General features: G+C 45.1%; 1 protein-coding gene across 1 annotated transcript; it reads right to left on the bottom strand.

Moving 5' to 3' along the window:
* Positions 1-534: 534 nt before the first annotated feature.
* Positions 535-17969, bottom strand: LOC110513604 (caspase-6). The gene is made up of 9 exons (XM_036973674.1): positions 17843-17969; positions 15464-15517; positions 14720-14762; positions 12242-12391; positions 12021-12097; positions 7907-8082; positions 2233-2386; positions 1568-1746; positions 535-948 (listed from the first exon to the last, which is right to left on the bottom strand). The coding sequence occupies exons 1-9, from the start codon at positions 17925-17927 to the stop codon at positions 889-891; spliced, it is 978 nt and encodes a 325-aa protein (XP_036829569.1). The 5' UTR covers positions 17928-17969; the 3' UTR covers positions 535-888.
* Between the last annotated feature and the right edge of the window lie 1506 nt (positions 17970-19475).

The following is a 19475-nucleotide window of genomic DNA, read 5'->3' as shown; positions in this document are numbered from 1 at the left end:
ACCCTTGCAGTAGAGTAGTTTGTTTCAGTGGAGTATCTTGATTCAGTATAATATCTTGGTTCAGTGGAGTATCTTGGTTCAGTAGAGTATCTTGCCTCAGTGCTTCTTGATTCTGGTGCAGTATTGTGAAAATAGAATTAGAATACTAGAATGGGATAAATGTCAGCCATTTTGGTCAGTTGGTCAACCAGTTTGCCAGTGCTGTGATATTGTTATAACAATTAATTTGAAGAATGTTAACCAGACAGTTTTAGCGAAATTATTCCATAAAATTCTCAAATTAAATGCCATTTTTTTAAAACCTTTATTTACCTAGTCAAGTCAGTTAAGAACAAATTCCTATTTACAATGACAGCCTACCGGGGAACAGTGTGCTTTCGTCTGATAGGCTTTGATTAGACTGAGGTCAGCCAGTGTATGGCTGTGGATTGGCTCCATTGTTTGAATGGAATGTTGACCTATTGGGTTGTCAGGTAGCCTAGTGGTTAGAGCGTTGGACTAGTAACCGAAAGGTTGCAAGATCGAATCCCCGAGCTGACAAGGTACAAATCTGTCATTCTGAACCAAGTGCCTTGTTCAGGGGCAGAAAGACAGATTTTTACCTTGCAGTATCTTGATCTTGTAAAAATATATTTTGTTTTTTAGTGTCTCAGAATATCTTTGTTCAGTGTCTTGATTCTGTAGAGTAGAATGTCTTGTCCCGGGAGTAGATAATGTAGAATGTCTTGCCTCAGTAAAGTAAAAGTAAAGTAAAGTTGCCATCTTGTCTCAGAGCTTCTTGGATCTGAAGTAAAGTTGCCATCTTGTCTCAGAGCTTCTTGGATCTGAAGTAAAGTTGCCATCTTGTCTCAGAGCTTCTTGGATCTGAAGTAAAGTTGCCATCTTGTCTCAGAGCTTCTTGGATCTGAAGTAAAGTTTCTTTGTGAGCATAGAGGTATAGCAGGGGACCTGGGACAGGATGAGTTTGGGAGAGAGAGATTAATGAATAAATGAGTGAGTGACAAAGTGTGTGTGTTGCCTGTCTGACTGTGTGTGTGTTGCCTGTCTGACTGTGTGTGTGAGTGTGTTGCCAGTCTGACTGTGTGTGTGTGTGTGTTGCCTGTCTGACTGTGTGTGTGTTGCCTGTCTGACTGTGTGTGTGTTGCCTGTCTGACTGTGTGTGTGTTGCCTGTCTGACTGAGTGTGTGTTGCCTGTCTGACTGGTCCTAATGACCTGGTACTCAGGGCTCTAACGACCATCATGTCCCAATGACCTGGTACTCAGGGCTCTATTGTCCCTCCATCAGGTCCTAATGGCCTTGAGATGCGAAACGTTTTTTAAAATGTTAATTAACGGTTAATTAGCGTGAGGCAAAATGTCATGAGTATTTCCTGTGCGTGTGTGTGTCTACTTCCTGTGTGTGGGTCTACTTCCTGTGTGTGTGTGTATGTCTACTTCCTGTGTGTGTGTCTACTTCTTGTGTGTGTGTGTACTTCCTGTGTGTGTGTGTGTGTGTGTGTCTACTTCCTGTGTGTGTGTGTCTACTTCCTGTGTTTGTGTGTGTCTACTTCCTGTGTGTGTGTCTACCTGTTTCTTCCCGATGGCGTTGCGGTCGGCACAGTTCTCTACGCGTCGCAGCGACACCCGGCGGTTAACTAGCGTCATCATCTCTGTGATCTCCAGCCGCGTTCCGTACTCCTGGAGCACTTCACATAGGTCCTGGATGTACCACGACCCATTCACCGTCTCTCTGTGGGAGAAATAACCTACACACAGAGAGACACAGAGAGAGACAGACGGAGAGATGGAGACAGAGAGACAGACAGAGAGACACACACAGAGAGATGGAGAGAGACACACACAGAGAGATGGAGAGAGACACACACAGAGAGATGGAGACAGAGAGAGACACAGACAGAGAGAGAGAGATGGAGACAGACACAGAGAGAGAAAGACGGAGAGATGGAGACAGACACAGAGAGAGACAGAGACAGAGAGAGAGAGAGAGAGACAGAGAGACAGAGAGAGAGAGAGATGGAGACCGAGAGAGAGACAGAGAGTGAGACACAGACAGAGAGATAGAGAGAGATGGAGACAGGCAGAGAGTGAGAGACAGAGAGATGGAGACAGAGAGACAGACAGAATGGGAGAAGGGAACAATGTTGAAAGGAAGAGAATGGAAGGTCAATGTGAGAGTCGTACCTATTGAATGGATAGTGTGATGATGGTGTGTGTGGCTTGATCGATCTCACCCTCGGCCACAGAGTAGCACATCAGGAAGTCCGCTCCAGCAGGAAGTGTGTGTACCGTCCCAGCGTCCACAACCAGCTGGTTAGCATGAACCTCACAGTCCACCACGTCTACTATAGGACTGACTGGCTCGTCATGTTTATCCCCACGACACGCCTAGTGGACAGACACAACCAGCTGGTTAGCATGAACCTCACAGTCCACCTACAGGTATATAAACCAGCTGGTTAGCATGAACCTCACAGTCCACCACGTCTACTATAGGACTGACTGGCTCGTCATGTTTATCCCCACGACACGCCTAGTGGACAGACACAACCAGCTGGTTAGCATGAACCTCACAGTCCACCTACAGGTATATAAACCAGCTGGTTAGCATGAACCTCACAGTCCACCTACAGGTATATAAACCGGCTGGTTAGCATGAACCTCACAGTCCACCTACAGGTATATAAACCGGCTGGTTAGCATGAACCTCACTGTCCACCTACAGGTATATAAACCGGCTGGTTAGCATGAACCTCACAGTCCACCTACAGGTATATAAACCGGCTGGTTAGCATGAACCTCACAGTCCACCTACAGGTATATAAACCAGCTAGTTAGCATGAACCTCACAGTCCACCTACAGGTATATAAACCAGCTAGTTAGCATGAACCTCACAGTCCACCTACAGGTATATAAACCAGCTAGTTAGCATGAACCTCACAGTCCACCTACAGGTATATAAACCAGCTAGTTAGCATGAACCTCACAGTCCACCTACAGGTATATAAACCAGCTAGTTAGCATGAACCTCACAGTCCACCTACAGGTATATAAACCAGCTGGTTAGCATGAACCTCACAGTCCACCTACAGGTATATAAACCGGCTGGTTAGCATGAACCTCACAGTCCACCTACAGGTATATAAACCGGCTGGTTAGCATGAACCTCACTGTCCACCTACAGGTATATAAACCGGCTGGTTAGCATGAACCTCACAGTCCACCTACAGGTATATAAACCGGCTGGTTAGCATGAACCTCACAGTCCACCTACAGGTATATAAACCAGCTAGTTAGCATGAACCTCACAGTCCACCTACAGGTATATAAACCAGCTAGTTAGCATGAACCTCACAGTCCACCTACAGGTATATAAACCAGCTAGTTAGCATGAACCTCACAGTCCACCTACAGGTATATAAACCAGCTAGTTAGCATGAACCTCACAGTCCACCTACAGGTATATAAACCAGCTAGTTAGCATGAACCTCACAGTCCACCTACAGGTATATAAACCAGCTAGTTAGCATGAACCTCACAGTCCACCTACAGGTATATAAACCAGCTAGTTAGCATGAACCTCACAGTCCACCTACAGGTATATAAACCAGCTAGTTAGCATGAACCTCACAGTCCACCTACAGGTATATAAACCAGCTAGTTAGCATGAACCTCACAGTCCACCTACAGGTATATAAACCAGCTAGTTAGCATGAACCTCACAGTCCACCTACAGGTATATAAACCAGCTAGTTAGCATGAACCTCACAGTCCACCTACAGGTATATAAACCAGCTAGTTAGCATGAACCTCACAGTCCACCTACAGGTATATAAACCAGCTAGTTAGCATGAACCTCACAGTCCACCTACAGGTATATAAACCTAACACAAATACATAATTGTATTTGGTTCAAAACATTCTCTAAGACCTAAACCTCAGCTGGTGTTGTACATAAAGGGGGGTGTGACCACTTGAACAAGTCGAAGAAGCTGAACTCCCAAGGAGTAACATCAGAGGGTCAGTTATCAAGGTCAAGTCCTATTGACAGAGTTGTTGTGAAGATTGGGGGGGGAGAGAGGTATGTCTGTTATAAAAATAAAAAATATATTATCTTTGTTTTTGACACGAAGATCCACTGTACTGGTTGTTCGGGCTCTGGTCTTGTCCCCCGTATTAATTACTGTCTGGTAATGTGGTCATGTGCAGCAAAGAAAGACCTATCAAAGCTGCAGCTCAGAACAAGAGCAGCACGGCTTGTCCTGAACTGCACACAGAGAACTAACACCGTCTTTCATGGCTGAGGGTTGAAGAGAAATTAACTACTGGATTTGTGTGTTAAAAATGCCTAACCACTTGTATAATCTATTAGCATCCACTTGAAACAGACACACAAACCCAATCAGAAACACCACTATAATACACTGAACACAAACCCCATCAGAAACACCACTATAATACACTGAACACAAACCCCATCAGAAACACCACTATAATACACTGAACACAAACCCCATCAGAAACACCACTATGATGTCATCATGGAATGATCTGTTACCAGAGGTATAGACTCCACATTGACTCTGTACTGGTACCCCCTGTATATAGCCTCCACATTGACTCTATACCGGTACCCCCTGTATATAGCCTCCACATTGACTCTATACCGGTACCCCCTGTATATAGCCTCCACATTGACTCTGTACCGGTACCCCCTGTATATAGCCTCCACTTTGACTCTGTACCGTAACACCCTGTATATAGCCTCCACATTGACTCTGTACCGGTAACCCCCTGTATATAGCCTCCACATTGACTCTGTACCGTAATACCCTGTATATAGCCTCCACATTGACTCTGTACCGTAATACCCTGTATATAGCCTCCACATTGACTCTGTACCGTAATACCCTGTATATAGCCTCCACATTGACTCTGTACCGTAATACCCTGTATATAGCCTCCACATTGACTCTGTACCAGTACCCCCTGTATATAGCCTCCACATTGACTCTGTACCAGTACCCCTTGTATATAGCCTCCACATTGACTCTGTACCAGTACCCCCTGTATATAGTCTCCACATTGACTCTGTACCGGTACCCCCTGTATATAGCCTCCACATTGACTCTGTACCAGTACCCCCTGTATATAACCTCCACATTGACTCTGTACCGTAATACCCTGTATATAGCCTCCACATTGACTCTGTACCAGTACCCCCTGTATATAGCCTCCACATTGACTCTGTACCAGTACCCCCTGTATATAGCCTCCACATTGACTCTGTACCAGTACCCCTTGTATATAACCTCCACATTGACTCTGTACCGTAATACCCTGTATATAGCCTCCACATTGACTCTGTACCAGTACCCCCTGTATATAGCCTCCACATTGACTCTGTACCGGTATTCCTATCTTTCTTTTTTAGGTATTTTCTTAAAACTGCATTTTTGGTTAAGGGCTTGTAACTAAACATTTTATTGTCGGCGCATGTGACAAATAACATTTGATTTGAAATTCCACAACTTTAAAAGCGGCACACCTGTTCATTGAAATGCATTCCAGGTGACTACCTCATGATGCTGGTTGAGAGAATGCAAAGAGTGTGCAAAGCTGTCATCAAGGTAAAGGGTGGCTGCCTTCAAGAATCTAAAATCTAAAATATATTTTGATTTGTTTTACAATTTTTTTGGTTACTACATGATTCCATTTGTGTTATTTTATAGTTTTGATGTCTTCACTATTATTCTACAATGTAGAAAATAGTAATAATAAAGAAAAACCCTGGAATGAGTAGGTGTTCTAGAACCCTGGAATGAGTAGGTGTTCTAGAACCCTGGAATGAGTAGGTGTTCTAGAACCCTGGAATGAGTAGGTGTTCTAGAACCCTGGAATGAGTAGGTGTTCTAAAACCCTGGAATGAGTAGGTGTTCTAAAACTTTTGACTGGTGTATAACTAATATTACATTTTTTATTTTGAATTCAATGTTTATTTTATGTTGTTCTGTACTTTGTCATGTTCAGTAGTTAATGGACCCCAGGAAGAGTAGCTGCTACATGTTAATGGACCCCAGGTAGAGTAGCTGCTACATGTTAATGGACCCCAGGTAGAGTAGCTGCTACATGTTCAGTAGTTAATGGACCCCAGGTAGAGTAGCTGCTACATGTTAATGGACCCCAGGTAGAGTAGCTGCTACATGTTAATGGACCCCAGGAAGAGTAGCTGCTACATGTTAATGAACCCCAGGTAGAGTAGCTGCTATATGTTCAGTAGTTAATGAACCCCAGGAAGAGTAGCTGCTACATGTTAATGGACCCCAGGTAGAGTAGCTGCTATATGTTCAGTAGTTAATGGACCCCAGGTAGAGTAGCTGCTACATGTTCAGTAGTTAATGGACCCCAGGTAGAGTAGCTGCTACATGTTCAGTAGTTAATGGACCCCAGGTAGAGTAGCTTCTACATGTTAATGGACCCCAGGAAGAGTAGCTGCTACATGTTAATGGACCCCAGGTAGAGTAGCTGCTACATGTTAATGGACCCCAGGTAGAGTAGCTGCTACATGTTAATGGACCCCAGGTAGAGTAGCTGCTACATGTTCAGTAGTTAATGGACCCCAGGTAGAGTAGCTGCTACATGTTCAGTAGTTAATGGACCCCAGGTAGAGTAGCTGCTACATGTTCAGTAGTTAATGGACCCCAGGTAGAGTAGCTGCTACATGTTAATGGACCCCAGGTAGAGTAGCTGCTACATGTTCAGTAGTTAATGAACCCCAGGTAGAGTAGCTGCTACATGTTCAGTAGTTAATGGACCCCAGGTAGAGTAGCTGCTACATGTTAATGGACCCCAGGAAGAGTAGCTGCTACATGTTAATGGACCCCAGGTAGAGTAGCTGCTACATGTTAATGGACCCCAGGTAGAGTAGCTGCTACATGTTAATGGACCCCAGGTAGAGTAGCTGCTACATGTTAATGGACCCCAGGAAGAGTAGCTGCTACATGTTAATGGACCCCAGGAAGAGTAGCTGCTACATGTTAATGGACCCCAGGTAGAGTAGCTGCTACATGTTAATGGACCCCAGGTAGAGTAGCTGCTACGTGTTAATGGACCCCAGGAAGAGTAGCTGCTACATGTTAATGGACCCCAGGTAGAGTAGCTTCTACATGTTAATAGCCCCAGGTAGAGTAGCTGCTACATGTTCAGTAGTTAATGGACCCCAGGTAGAGTAGCTGCTACATGTTAATGGACCCCAGGTAGAGTAGCTTCTACATGTTAATGGACCCCAGGTAGAGTAGCTGCTACATGTTCAGTAGTTAATGGACCCCAGGAAGAGTAGCTGTTACATGTTCAGTAGTTAATGGACCCCAGGTAGAGTAGCTGCTACATGTTAATGGACCCCAGGTAGAGTAGCTGCTACATGTTCAGTAGTTAATGAACCCCAGGTAGAGTAGCTGCTACATGTTCAGTAGTTAATGGACCCCAGGTAGAGTAGCTGCTACATGTTCAGTAGTTAATGAACCCCAGGTAGAGTAGCTGCTACATGTTAATGAACCCCAGGAAGAGTAGCTGCTACATGTTAATGGACCCCAGGAAGAGTAGCTGCTACATGTTAATGAACCCCAGGTAGAGTAGCTGCTATATGTTCAGTAGTTAATGAACCCCAGGAAGAGTAGCTGCTACATGTTAATGGACCCCAGGTAGAGTAGCTGCTACATGTTAATGAACCCCAGGAAGAGTAGCTGCTACATGTTAATGGACCCCAGGTAGAGTAGCTGCTACATGTTAATGAACCCCAGGTAGAGTAGCTGCTGCACTAAACACACTGGGTTAGCATATCTACACGCCTGAAACACACAAACATGTTTACCCACCACACACACACACACACACACACACACTCCTACCTGGAAGATGAAGATCTTGGGCTTGCCCACCAGACTAGGACAGCGGTCTCCTTTGAAGGTGTGTGTCAAGTCTCGGATGGAGAGTTTGCCGTCTCTAGCGAACACGCACTCATTCTCCCCGTGGCTCAGAAACACACACAGGAAACAATCTGCCTCCGTATGGCTCCAGTTCACAGCTGGAGAGAGAGAGAGTGTGTGTGTGTGTGTGTGTGTGGAGAGAGAAAAGTACAGACTGAATTTATTCTACACATTACCCTGTCCTCTGGGGACAGTACTTTCATTACCCTGTCCTCTGGGGACAGTACTTTCATTACCCCTGTACTCTGTCCTCTGGGGACAGTACTTTCATTACCCCTGTCCTCTGTCCTCTGGGGACAGTACTTTCGTTACTCTGTCCTCTGGGGACAGTACTTTCATTACTCTGTCCTCTGGGGACAGTACTTTCATTACCCCTGTCCTCTGTCCTCTGAGGACAGTACTTTCATTACCCCTGTCCTCTGGGGACAGTACTTTCATTACCCCTGTTCTCTGTCCTCTGGGGACAGTACTTTCATTACTCTGTCCTCTGGGGACAGTACTTTCATTACCCCTGTCCTCTGTCCTCTGGGGACAGTACTTTCATTACCCTGTCCTCTGGGGACAGTACTTTCATTACCTCTGTCCTCTGTCCTCTGGGGACAGTACTTTCATTACCCCTGTACTCTGTCCTCTGGGGACAGTACTTTCATTACCCCTGTCCTCTGGGGACAGTACTTTCATTACCCCTGTCCTCTGGGGACAGTACTTTCATTACCCCTGTACTCTGTCCTCTGGGGACAGTACTTTCATTACCCCTGTCCTTTCATTACCCCTGTCCTTTCATTACCCCTGTCCTCTGGGGACAGGACTTTCATTACCCCTGTCCTTTCATTACCCCTGTCCATTCATTACCCCTGTCCTCTGGGGACAGTACTTTCATTACCCCTGTCCTTTCATTACCCCTGTCCTTTCATTACCCCTGTCCTCTGGGGACAGTACTTTCATTACCCCTGTCCTTTCATTACCCCTGTCCTTTCATTACCCCTGTCCTTTCATTACCCCTGTCCTTTCATTACCCCTGTCCTCTGTCCTCTGGGGACAGTACTTTCATTACCCCTGTCCTTTCATTACCCCTGTCCTTTCATTACCCCTGTCCTTTCATTACCCCTGTCCTCTGTCCTCTGGGGACAGTCCTTTCATTACCCCTGTCCTCTGGGGACAGTACTTTCATTACCTCTGTCCTCTGTCCTCTGGGGACAGTACTTTCATTACCCCTGTCCTCTGGGGACAGTACTTTCATTACCCCTGTCCTCTGGGGACAGTACTTTCATTACCCCTGTACTCTGTCCTCTGGGGACAGTACTTTCATTACCCCTGTCCTTTCATTACCCCTGTCCTTTCATTACCCCTGTCCTCTGGGGACAGTACTTTCATTACCCCTGTCCTTTCATTACCCCTGTCCTTTCATTACCCCTGTCCTCTGGGGACAGTACTTTCATTACCCCTGTCCTTTCATTACCCCTGTCCTTTCATTACCCCTGTCCTTTCATTACCCCTGTCCTTTCATTACCCCTGTCCTTTCATTACCCCTGTCCTCTGTCCTCTGGGGACAGTACTTTCATTACCCCTGTCCTTTCATTACCCCTGTCCTTTCATTACCCCTGTCCTTTCATTACCCCTGTCCTTTCATTACCCCTGTCCTCTGTCCTCTGGGGACAGTCCTTTCATTACCCCTGTCCTTTCATTACCCCTGTCCTCTGTCCTCTGGGGACAGTCCTTTCATTACCCCTGTCCTCTGTCCTCTGGGGACAGTACTTTCATTACCCCTGTCCTCTGTCCTCTGGGGACAGTACTTTCATTACCCCTGTCCTCTTTCCTCTGGGGACAGTACTTTCATTACCTCTGTCCTCTGGGGACAGTACTTTCATTACCCCTGTCCTCTGTCCTCTGGGGACAGTCCTTTCATTACCCCTGTCCTTTCATTACCCCTGTCCTCTGGGGACAGTCCTTTCATTACCCCTGTCCTCTGTCCTCTGGGGACAGTACTTTCATTACCCCTGTCCTCTGTCCTCTGGGGACAGTACTTTCATTACCCCTGTCCTCTGTCCCCTGGGGACAGTACTTTCATTACCCCTGTCCTCTGTCCTCTGGGGACAGTACTTTCATTACCCCTGTCCTCTGTCCTCTGGGGACAGTACTTTCATTACCCCTGTCCTCTGTCCTCTGGGGACAGTACTTTCATTACCCCTGTCCTCTGGGGACAGTACTTTCATTACCCCTGTCCTCTGTCCTCTGGGGACAGTACTTTCATTACCCCTGTCCTCTGTCCTCTGGGGACAGTACTTTCATTACCCCTGTCCTCTGTCCTCTGGGGACAGTAGTTTCATTACCCCTGTCCTCTGGGGACAGTAGTTTCATTACCCCTGTCCTCTGGGGACAGTACTTTCATTACCCCTGTCCTCTGGGGACAGTCCTTTCATTACCTCTGTCCTCTGGGGACAGTATTTTCATTACCCCTGTCCTCTGTCCTCTGGGGACAGTATTTTCATTACCCCTGTCCTCTGTCCTCTGGGGACAGTATTTTCATTACCCCTGTCCTCTGGGGACAGTCCTTTCATTACCTCTGTCCTCTGGGGACAGTATTTTCATTACCCCTGTCCTCTGTCCTCTGGGGACAGTATTTTCATTACCCCTGTCCTCTGTCCTCTGGGGACAGTATTTTCATTACCCCTGTCCTCTGTCCTCTGGGGACAGTACTTTCATTACCCCTGTCCTCTTTCCTCTGGGGACAGTACTTTCATTACCTCTGTCCTCTGGGGACAGTACTTTCATTACCCCTGTCCTCTGGGGACAGTCCTTTCATTACCCCTGTCCTTTCATTACCCCTGTCCTCTGTCCTCTGGGGACAGTCCTTTCATTACCCCTGTCCTCTGTCCTCTGGGGACAGTACTTTCATTACCCCTGTCCTCTGTCCTCTGGGGACAGTACTTTCATTACCCCTGTCCTCTGTCCTCTGGGGACAGTACTTTCATTACCCCTGTCCTCTGTCCTCTGGGGACAGTACTTTCATTACCCCTGTCCTCTGTCCTCTGGGGACAGTACTTTCATTACCCCTGTCCTCTGTCCTCTGGGGACAGTACTTTCATTACCCCTGTCCTCTGGGGACAGTACTTTCATTACCCCTGTCCTCTGTCCTCTGGGGACAGTACTTTCATTACCCCTGTCCTCTGTCCTCTGGGGACAGTACTTTCATTACCCCTGTCCTCTGTCCTCTGGGGACAGTAGTTTCATTACCCCTGTCCTCTGGGGACAGTAGTTTCATTACCCCTGTCCTCTGGGGACAGTACTTTCATTACCCCTGTCCTCTGGGGACAGTCCTTTCATTACCTCTGTCCTCTGGGGACAGTATTTTCATTACCCCTGTCCTCTGTCCTCTGGGGACAGTATTTTCATTACCCCTGTCCTCTGTCCTCTGGGGACAGTATTTTCATTACCCCTGTCCTCTGGGGACAGTCCTTTCATTACCTCTGTCCTCTGGGGACAGTATTTTCATTACCCCTGTCCTCTGTCCTCTGGGGACAGTATTTTCATTACCCCTGTCCTCTGGGGACAGTCCTTTCATTACCTCTGTCCTCTGGGGACAGTATTTTCATTACCCCTGTCCTCTGTCCTCTGGGGACAGTATTTTCATTACCCCTGTCCTCTGAGGACAGTACTTTCATTACCTCTGTCCTCTGTCCTCTGGGGACAGTACTTTCATTACCTCTGTCCTCTGGGGACAGTATTTTCATTACCCCTGTCCTCTGTCCTCTGGGGACAGTATTTTCATTACCCCTGTCCTCTGGGGACAGTACTTTCATTACCTCTGTCCTCTGTCCTCTGGGGACAGTACTTTCATTACCTCTGTCCTCTGGGGACAGTATTTTCATTACCCCTGTCCTCTGTCCTCTGTCCTCTGGGGACAGTACTTTCATTACCCCTGTCCTCTGTCCTCTGTCCTCTGGGGACAGTATTTTCATTACTCTGTCCTCTGTCCTCTGGGGACAGTACTTTCACATCATTAAATCCAGATCAAAATGTTTTTGTTGTGGTTTACCATCGTTTATGACAGCCAGGACCTCCTGTCTGGTCAGGTTGTCATATGGCCTCACAGCAAAACTTAGCTCCTCTAGTCTGGAAAAACACACACACACACACACACACACACACGTTAAAGACAGAAACACAACAGACAAATGTGTGTGTGGGTGCGTCCGTCCATCTGTCTGTGTGAATCTGTCTGTCTGTTCGTCCTTTTGTGTGACTCTGTGTGTGTACCGTCGCAAGAGGTTGTTCTTGTCAGCTTTGGTACCATGGCGATGAGGGAGGCGGAGCTCTGGCGAGAAGTATTCCTGGTTGAAGATGAGGGCCAGCCCTCTTAGGTTGTATGACATCACATACTCCTCCCCCGGGTCTGACGCCTCAATACTACAGAGGGGGGGAGTGAGAATGTAAAGAGAGAGAGAGAGAAGGGGGACGTGTGAGAGAGAGAGGAGAGGTGTGAGAGAAAGAGAGAGAGGAGAGGTGTGAGAGAAAGAGGAGAGGTGTGAGAGAGAGAGAGAGAGAGAGAGAGAGAGAGAGGAGAGGTGTGAGAGAATGAGGAGAGGTGTGAGAGAAAGAGAGAGAGGAGAGGTGTGAGAGAAAGAGGGGAAAGGTGTGAGAGAAAGAGAGAGAGGAGAGGTGTGAGAGAGAGAGAGGAGAGGTGTGAGAGAAAGAGAGAGAGGAGAGGTGTGAGAGAAAGAGAGAGAGGATAGGGGAGAGGTGTGAGAGAAAGAGAGAGGGGAAAGGTGTGAGAGAGTATGAGAGAGAGAGAGAGGAGAGGTGTGAGAGAATGAGGAGAGGTGTGAGAGAAAGAGAGAGAGGAGAGGTGTGAGAGAAAGAGGGGAAAGGTGTGAGAGAAAGAGAGAGAGGAGAGGTGTGAGAGAGAGAGAGGAGAGGTGTGAGAGAAAGAGAGAGAGGACAGGTGTGAGAGAAAGAGAGAGAGGAGAGGGGAGAGGTGTGAGAGAAAGAGAGAGGGGAAAGGTGTGAGAGAGTATGAGAGAGAGAGAGAGGAGAGGTGTGAGATAATCCTATATAGTGCATTCTGAAAGTATCGAGACCACATTACTTTTTCCACATTTTGTTACGTCACAGCCTTATTCTAAAATGGATTTTTTTACATTTTATTTCCCCCTCATCAATCTACACATAATAATAAAGCACAAACAGGTTTAGACATTTTTATAAAATGTATTTTTTTTTTAAATAAAAATGAAATATCACATTTATAAAAGTCTTCAGACCCTTTACTCAGTACTTTGTTGAAGCACCTTTGGCAGCGATTACAGAATCGAGTCTTCTTGGGTATGATGCTACAAGCTTGGCACACCTGTATTTGGGGAGTTTCTCCCATTCTTCTCTGCAGATCCTCTCAAGCTCTGTCAGGTTGGATGGGGAGCGTCGCTGCACAGCTATTTTCAGGTCTCTAGAGATGTTAGATCGGGTTCAAGTCCGGGCTCTGGCTGGGCCACTCAAGGACATTCAGAGACTTGTCCTGAAGCCACTTCTGCATTGCCTTGGCTGTGTGCTTATGGTCGTTGTCCTGTTGGAAGGTGAACCTTCGCCCCAGTCTGAGGTCCTGAGTTCTCTGGAGCAGGTTTTCATCACGGATCTCTCTGTACTTTGCTCTGTTTATCTTTGCCTCGATCCTGACTAGTCTCCCAGTCCCTGCCGCTGAAAAACATCCCCACAGCATGATGCTGCCACCACCATGCTTCACCGTAGGGATGGTGCCAGGTTTCCTCCAGACGTGAAGCTTGTCATTCAGGCCAAAGAGTTCAATCTTGGTTTCATCAGACCAGATAATCTTGTTTCTCATGGTCTGACTCCTTTAGGTGTCTTTTGGCAATCTCCAAGCAGGCTAGCATGTGCCTTTTACTGAGGAGTGGCTTCTGTCTGGCCACTTTACCATAAAGGCCTGATTGGTGGAGTGCTGCAGAGATGGTTGTCCTTCTGGAAGAAGTTTCTCCCATCTTTACAGAGGAACTCTGGAGCTCTGTCAGAGTGACCATTGGGTTATTGGTCACCTCAACTTCAGTTTGGCCGGGCGGCCAGGTCTCGGAAGTGTCTTGGTGGTTCCAAACTTCCTCCATTTAAGAATGATGGAGGCCACTGTGTTCTTGGGGACCTTCAATGCTGCAGACATTTTTTGGTACCCTTCCCCAGATCTGTGATTCGATACAATCCCGTCTCGGAGCTCTACGGACAATTCCTTTGACCTCATGGCCTGGTTTTTGCTCCGACCTGGGCAGTCAACTGTGGGACCTTATATAGACAGGTGTTTGCCTTTTCCAAATCATGTCCAATCAATTGAATTTACCACAGGTGGACTCCAATCAAGTTGTAGAAACATCTTAAAGATGATCAATGGAAACAGGATGCACCTGAGCTCAATGTCGAGTCTCATAGCAAAGGGTCTGAATACTTATGTAAAGAAGTATTTTTTATAAATTTGCAAACATTTATAAAAACCTGTTTTTGCAATTTGTCATTATGGGGTATTGTGTGTAGATTGATAAGGATAATGATAATAAGGCTGTAACGTAACAAAATGTGGAAAAAGTCAAGGGGTTTGAATGCTTTCCGAATGCAGTGTATATATATATATATATATAACCTTTATATACCTAGACTGGAACAGTGAACTGTAAACATGGTCTGTTCTAGTCTACCAGATTCACACAACACAAGAGTCTTACCTTACAGATTCACTCTTACCCTATCTCATAGACGTCAGGCTCAGCATAGCTCTCTATCAGGGCTGGAATAAAAATGATTTACAATTTTCAAATCTATAATGGTTTCAGTATTAACAGGATAAATATAAAGGCATTATTGACAACATGTAAACAGAACTGCATCAATAAGTCGCCTGTAGCGGTAAGGAGAATCAGGTTCTTCATTATTGACAACATGCAAACCATGTAAACAGAACTGCATCAATAATGTCAAGTAGAATGTCCTTGTCGCCTGATAGCGGTAATGAATAATGTCATAGCGGTAATGAATAATGTAGCGGTAATGAATAATGTAACGGTAATGAATAATGTCATAGCGGTAGAAGCGGTAATGAATAATGTCATAGCGGTAATGAATAATGTCATAGCGGTAGAAGCGGTAATGAATAATGTCATAGCGGTAATGAATAATGTCATAGCGGTAGAAGTGGTAATGAATAATGTCATAGCGGTAATGAATAATGTCATAGCGGTAATGAATAATGTAGCGGTAATGAATAATGTCATAGCGGTAATGAATAATGTCATAGCGGTAATGAATAATGTCATAGCGGTAATGAATAATGTCATAGCGGTAATGAATAATGTCATAGCGGTAATGAATAATGTCATAGCGGTAATGAATAATGTCATAGCGGTAATGAATAATGTCATAGCGGTAATGAATAATGTCCTTGTCGCCTGGTAGAAGCGGTAAGGAGAATCAGGTTCTTCTGTCACTTACCTGTCGATGTCGCAGGCGACCCCGTGACCTCGCTGTCCACCTTGACAACCCGCTCTGTGGATGATCAACATTATAGGCTATACAAGGTCAAGTATCAGTCACATTCTGCCGAGGAATCGTAGACCTCAGCTAAGATCTTCATTAGTAGGCGAGATGATTGGATTTTTTAAAAATGGGTTTTTTTATTTTTTTATTTTAGGGTCGGATTGCAGATAGATTGTCGCTTCCATCAATGTAATTGTCTGCATTCCAATCCCTCATATTTTTTGTGGGTAAATATATATATACATATAGTTGAAGAAGGAAGTTTACATACACCTTAGCCAAATAGAATTGAACTCAAATACATTTGAGTTTATTCACAATTCCTGACATTTAATCCTGGTAAAAATTCCCTGGTCTTAGGTCAGATGGGATCACCACTTTATTTTAAGAACGTGAAATGTCAGAATAATAGTAGAGAGAATGATTTATTTCAGCTTTTATTTCTTTCATCACATTCCCAGTGGGTCAGAAGTTTACATGCACTCAATTAGTATTTGGCAGCATTTCCTTTAAATTGTTTAATTTGGGTCAAATGGTTCGGGTAGCCTTCCACAAGCTTCTCACAATCAGTTGCATGAATTTTGGCCCATTCCTCCTGACAGAGCTGGTGTAACTGAGTCAGGTTTGTAGGCCTCCTTGCTCGCACACGCTTTTTCAGTTCTGCCCACAAATTTTCTATGGGATCGAGGTCAGGGCTTTGTGATGGCCACTCCAATACCTTGACTTTGTTGTCCTTAAGACATTTTGCCACAACTTTGGAAGTATGCTTGGGGTCATTGTCCATTTGGAAGACCCATTTGTGACCAAGCTTTAACTTCCTGACCGATGTCTTGAGATGTTGCTTCAATACATCCACATAGTTTTCCTCCATTTGGAAGACAGCGCACCAGTCCCTCCTGCAGCAAAGCACCCCCACAACATGATGCTGCCACCCCCGTGCTTCACGGTTGGGATGGTGTTCTTCGGCTTGCAAGCCTCCCCCTTTTTCCTCCAAACGGTCATTATGGCCAAACAGTTTTGTTTAATCAGACCAGAGGACATTTCTCCAAAAAGTACAATCTTTGTCCCCATGTGCAGTTGCAAACCGTAGTCTGGCTTTTTTATAGTGGTTTTGGAGCAGTGGCTTCTTCCTTGCTGAGCGGCCTTTCAGGTTATGTTGATATAGGACTCGTTTTACTGTGGATATAGACAATTTTGTACCTGTTTCCTCTTGTTAACTATCCATATTAACTGATCTGTTATTATCTTGTTAACTATCCATATTGACTGATCTGTTATTATCTTGTTTAACTATCCATATTAACTGATCTGTTATTATCTTGTTTAACTATCCATATTGACTGATCTGTTATTATCTTGTTAACTATCCATACTTGTTAACTAGCCATACTGACTGATCTGTTATTATCTTGTTAACTAGCCATATTGACTGATCTGTTATTAGTTAACTATCCATATTAACTGAACAGTTATTATCTTGTTAACTATCCATATTGACTGATCAGTTATTATCTTGTTTAACCATGGTTTTAGCGGAGCTGTGTGTCTCTCCTTGACTGATCAGTTATTATCTTGTTTAACCATGGTTTTAGCGGAGCTGTGTGTCTCTCCTTGACTGATCAGTTATTATCTTGTTAACTATGGTTTTAGTGGAGCTGTGTGTCTCTCCTTGACTGATCAGTTATTATCTTGTTTAACCATGGTTTTAGCGGAGCTGTGTGTCTCTCCTTGACTGATCAGTTATTCTCTTGTTTAACTATGGTTTTAGCGGAGCTGTGTGTCTCTCCTTGACTGATCAGTTGTTATCTTGTTAACTATGGTTTTAGCGGAGCTGTGTGTCACTCCTTGCCTCCCAGCTGGGAAATTGAACACTCTGCAACTTATTGTGACGTTTCAATGATAACGACCTATTGGAAACCAGTCTAATTGGAATGATAACGACCTATTGGAAACCAGTCTAATTGGAATGATAACGACCTATTGGAAACCAGTCTAATTGGAATGATAACGACCTATTGGAAACCAGTCTAATTGGAATGATAACGACCTATTGGAACAATTGACAACCTGTTTAATGACACCAAGAACAGACACGTTACAATAACGGGATTTAGTTTAAAAAAAAATCCTAGTTGTTACTCATCTCGGATCAGTTTACTACTTTTAAGAATGATTGCTGACGCAAAGCAATAAGTGAAAACCCTCTCGCACCGCATGTTGACAGTTTAAACAATTGATGATGACAATGGAGATTGATTAAAAAAACAAATCTATTCTTAGCACGAATAATCATTGATAATGAAACACTGATGATGATAGATGCAGTAGCCCTACCTTGGATATATTGTTGAATATCTGTATTTTCCATAGGATGCTGTTGACTAACTTTCCCGTACACAGCGGGGTTGCGTTCAATCATTCAAATGGCTCCCATTGACGTCTTTTTTTTTTTAGGATACTAACGGAAATTCCGCCCCGGTAACTTGATTGCCTTTTGGCCAGAACAGTTGGCTACAAATGGACTGCGGGGACGTCAATCAAAAGTTGCTACGATCTACATGAACTTCAGCAAAATCCCATGGGAGAGAGAGAGATAACAGACAGGAGAGACAGGTAGTAGAGAGCAGAGACGGGAGAGAGAAAGCCCTTTGAATTGAATTGAGAGGGAACAGAGAGAAAAGGGGAGGGAGAGCATAGAAAGATAGATAGACAGAGAGAGAGAGAGAGAGAAATAGAGAGAGAGGTCCACTCTGTATTTAAAGGGACAGTGACAGGGCACAGTAAGAGTCCAAGTTCACATATGCAGGAAAACTACACCATAAACCCTTTACTAAAAATAAAAACAAACATCAAATCAAGAAATAAAATCATGTAACAAACAACTGGGTTCTCAAGTTCTTTATTGACATCATCCAGCATAAACAACGTATAACATTGTAATAACAATTTATTATGTATGAATGGGCTATATCGCTCAAATTCAAATCTGGACCTCGAAGCCAGTTCAACTGCTTTTTTCCTATTGTTCCCCCTCTAATCAGGGCCTGATTTAGACCTGGGACACCAGGTGGGTGATTATCCTCTAATCAGGGCCTGATTTAGACCTGGGACACCAGGTGGGGTGATATTAATGATCAGGGCCTGATTTAGACCTGGGACACCAGGTGGGGTGATATTAATGATCAGGGCCTTATTTAGACCTGGGACACCAGGTGGGGTGATATTAATGATCAGGGACTGATTTAGACCTGGGACACCAGGTGAGGTGATATTAATGATCAGGGCCTGATTTAGACCTGGGACACCAGGTGGGGTGGTATTAATGATCAGGGACTGATTTAGACCTGGGACACCAGGTGGGGTGATATTAATGATCAGGGACTGATTTAGACCTGGGACACCAGGTGGGGTGATATTAATGATCAGGGCCTGATTTAGACCTGGGACACCAGGTGGGGTGTTATTAATGATCAGGGCCTGATTTAGACCTGGGACACCAGGTGGGTGATATTAATGATCAGGGACTGATTTAGACCTGGGACACCAGGTGGGGTGATATTAATGATCCGGGCCTGATTTAGACCTGGGACACCAGGTGGGATGGTATTCATGATCAGGGCCTGATTTAGACCTGGGGCACCAGGTGGGGTGGTATTAATGATCAGGGACTGATTTAGACCTGGGACACCAGGTGGGGTGATATTAATGATCAGGGCCTGATTTAGACCTGGGACACCAGGTGAGGTGATATTAATGATCAGGGCCTGATTTAGACCTGGGACACCAGGTGGGGTGGTATTAATGATCAGGGACTGATTTAGACCTGGGACACCAGGTGGGTGATTCTCCTCTAATCAGGGCCTGATTTAGACCTGGGACACCAGGTGGGGTGGTATTAATGATCAGGGACTGATTTAGACCTGGGACACCAGGTGGGGTGATATTAATGATCAGGGCCTGATTTAGA

This window comes from Oncorhynchus mykiss, unplaced genomic scaffold, assembly GCF_013265735.2.
Source record: "Oncorhynchus mykiss isolate Arlee unplaced genomic scaffold, USDA_OmykA_1.1 un_scaffold_289, whole genome shotgun sequence".
NCBI lineage: Eukaryota > Metazoa > Chordata > Actinopteri > Salmoniformes > Salmonidae > Oncorhynchus > Oncorhynchus mykiss.
Note: the sequence above shows the minus strand (reverse complement) of the source record. Positions and strands in the feature narration are given on the sequence as shown.

Excerpts from the sequence above, each read along its gene's own strand:
- LOC110513604 (XM_036973674.1), bottom strand. The coding sequence starts at position 17,927 with ATGATTGAACGCAACCCCGCTGTGTACGGGAAAGTTAGTCAACAGCAT. Across the intron at positions 14,763-15,463 it reads GTCGCCTGCGACATCGACAG|CCCTGATAGAGAGCTATGCT; the intron begins GTAAGTGACAGA and ends TTTTTATTCCAG. Across the intron at positions 949-1,567 it reads ACGCCATCGGGAAGAAACAG|GTCCCCTGCTATACCTCTAT; the intron begins GTAGACACACAC and ends ATCCTGTCCCAG.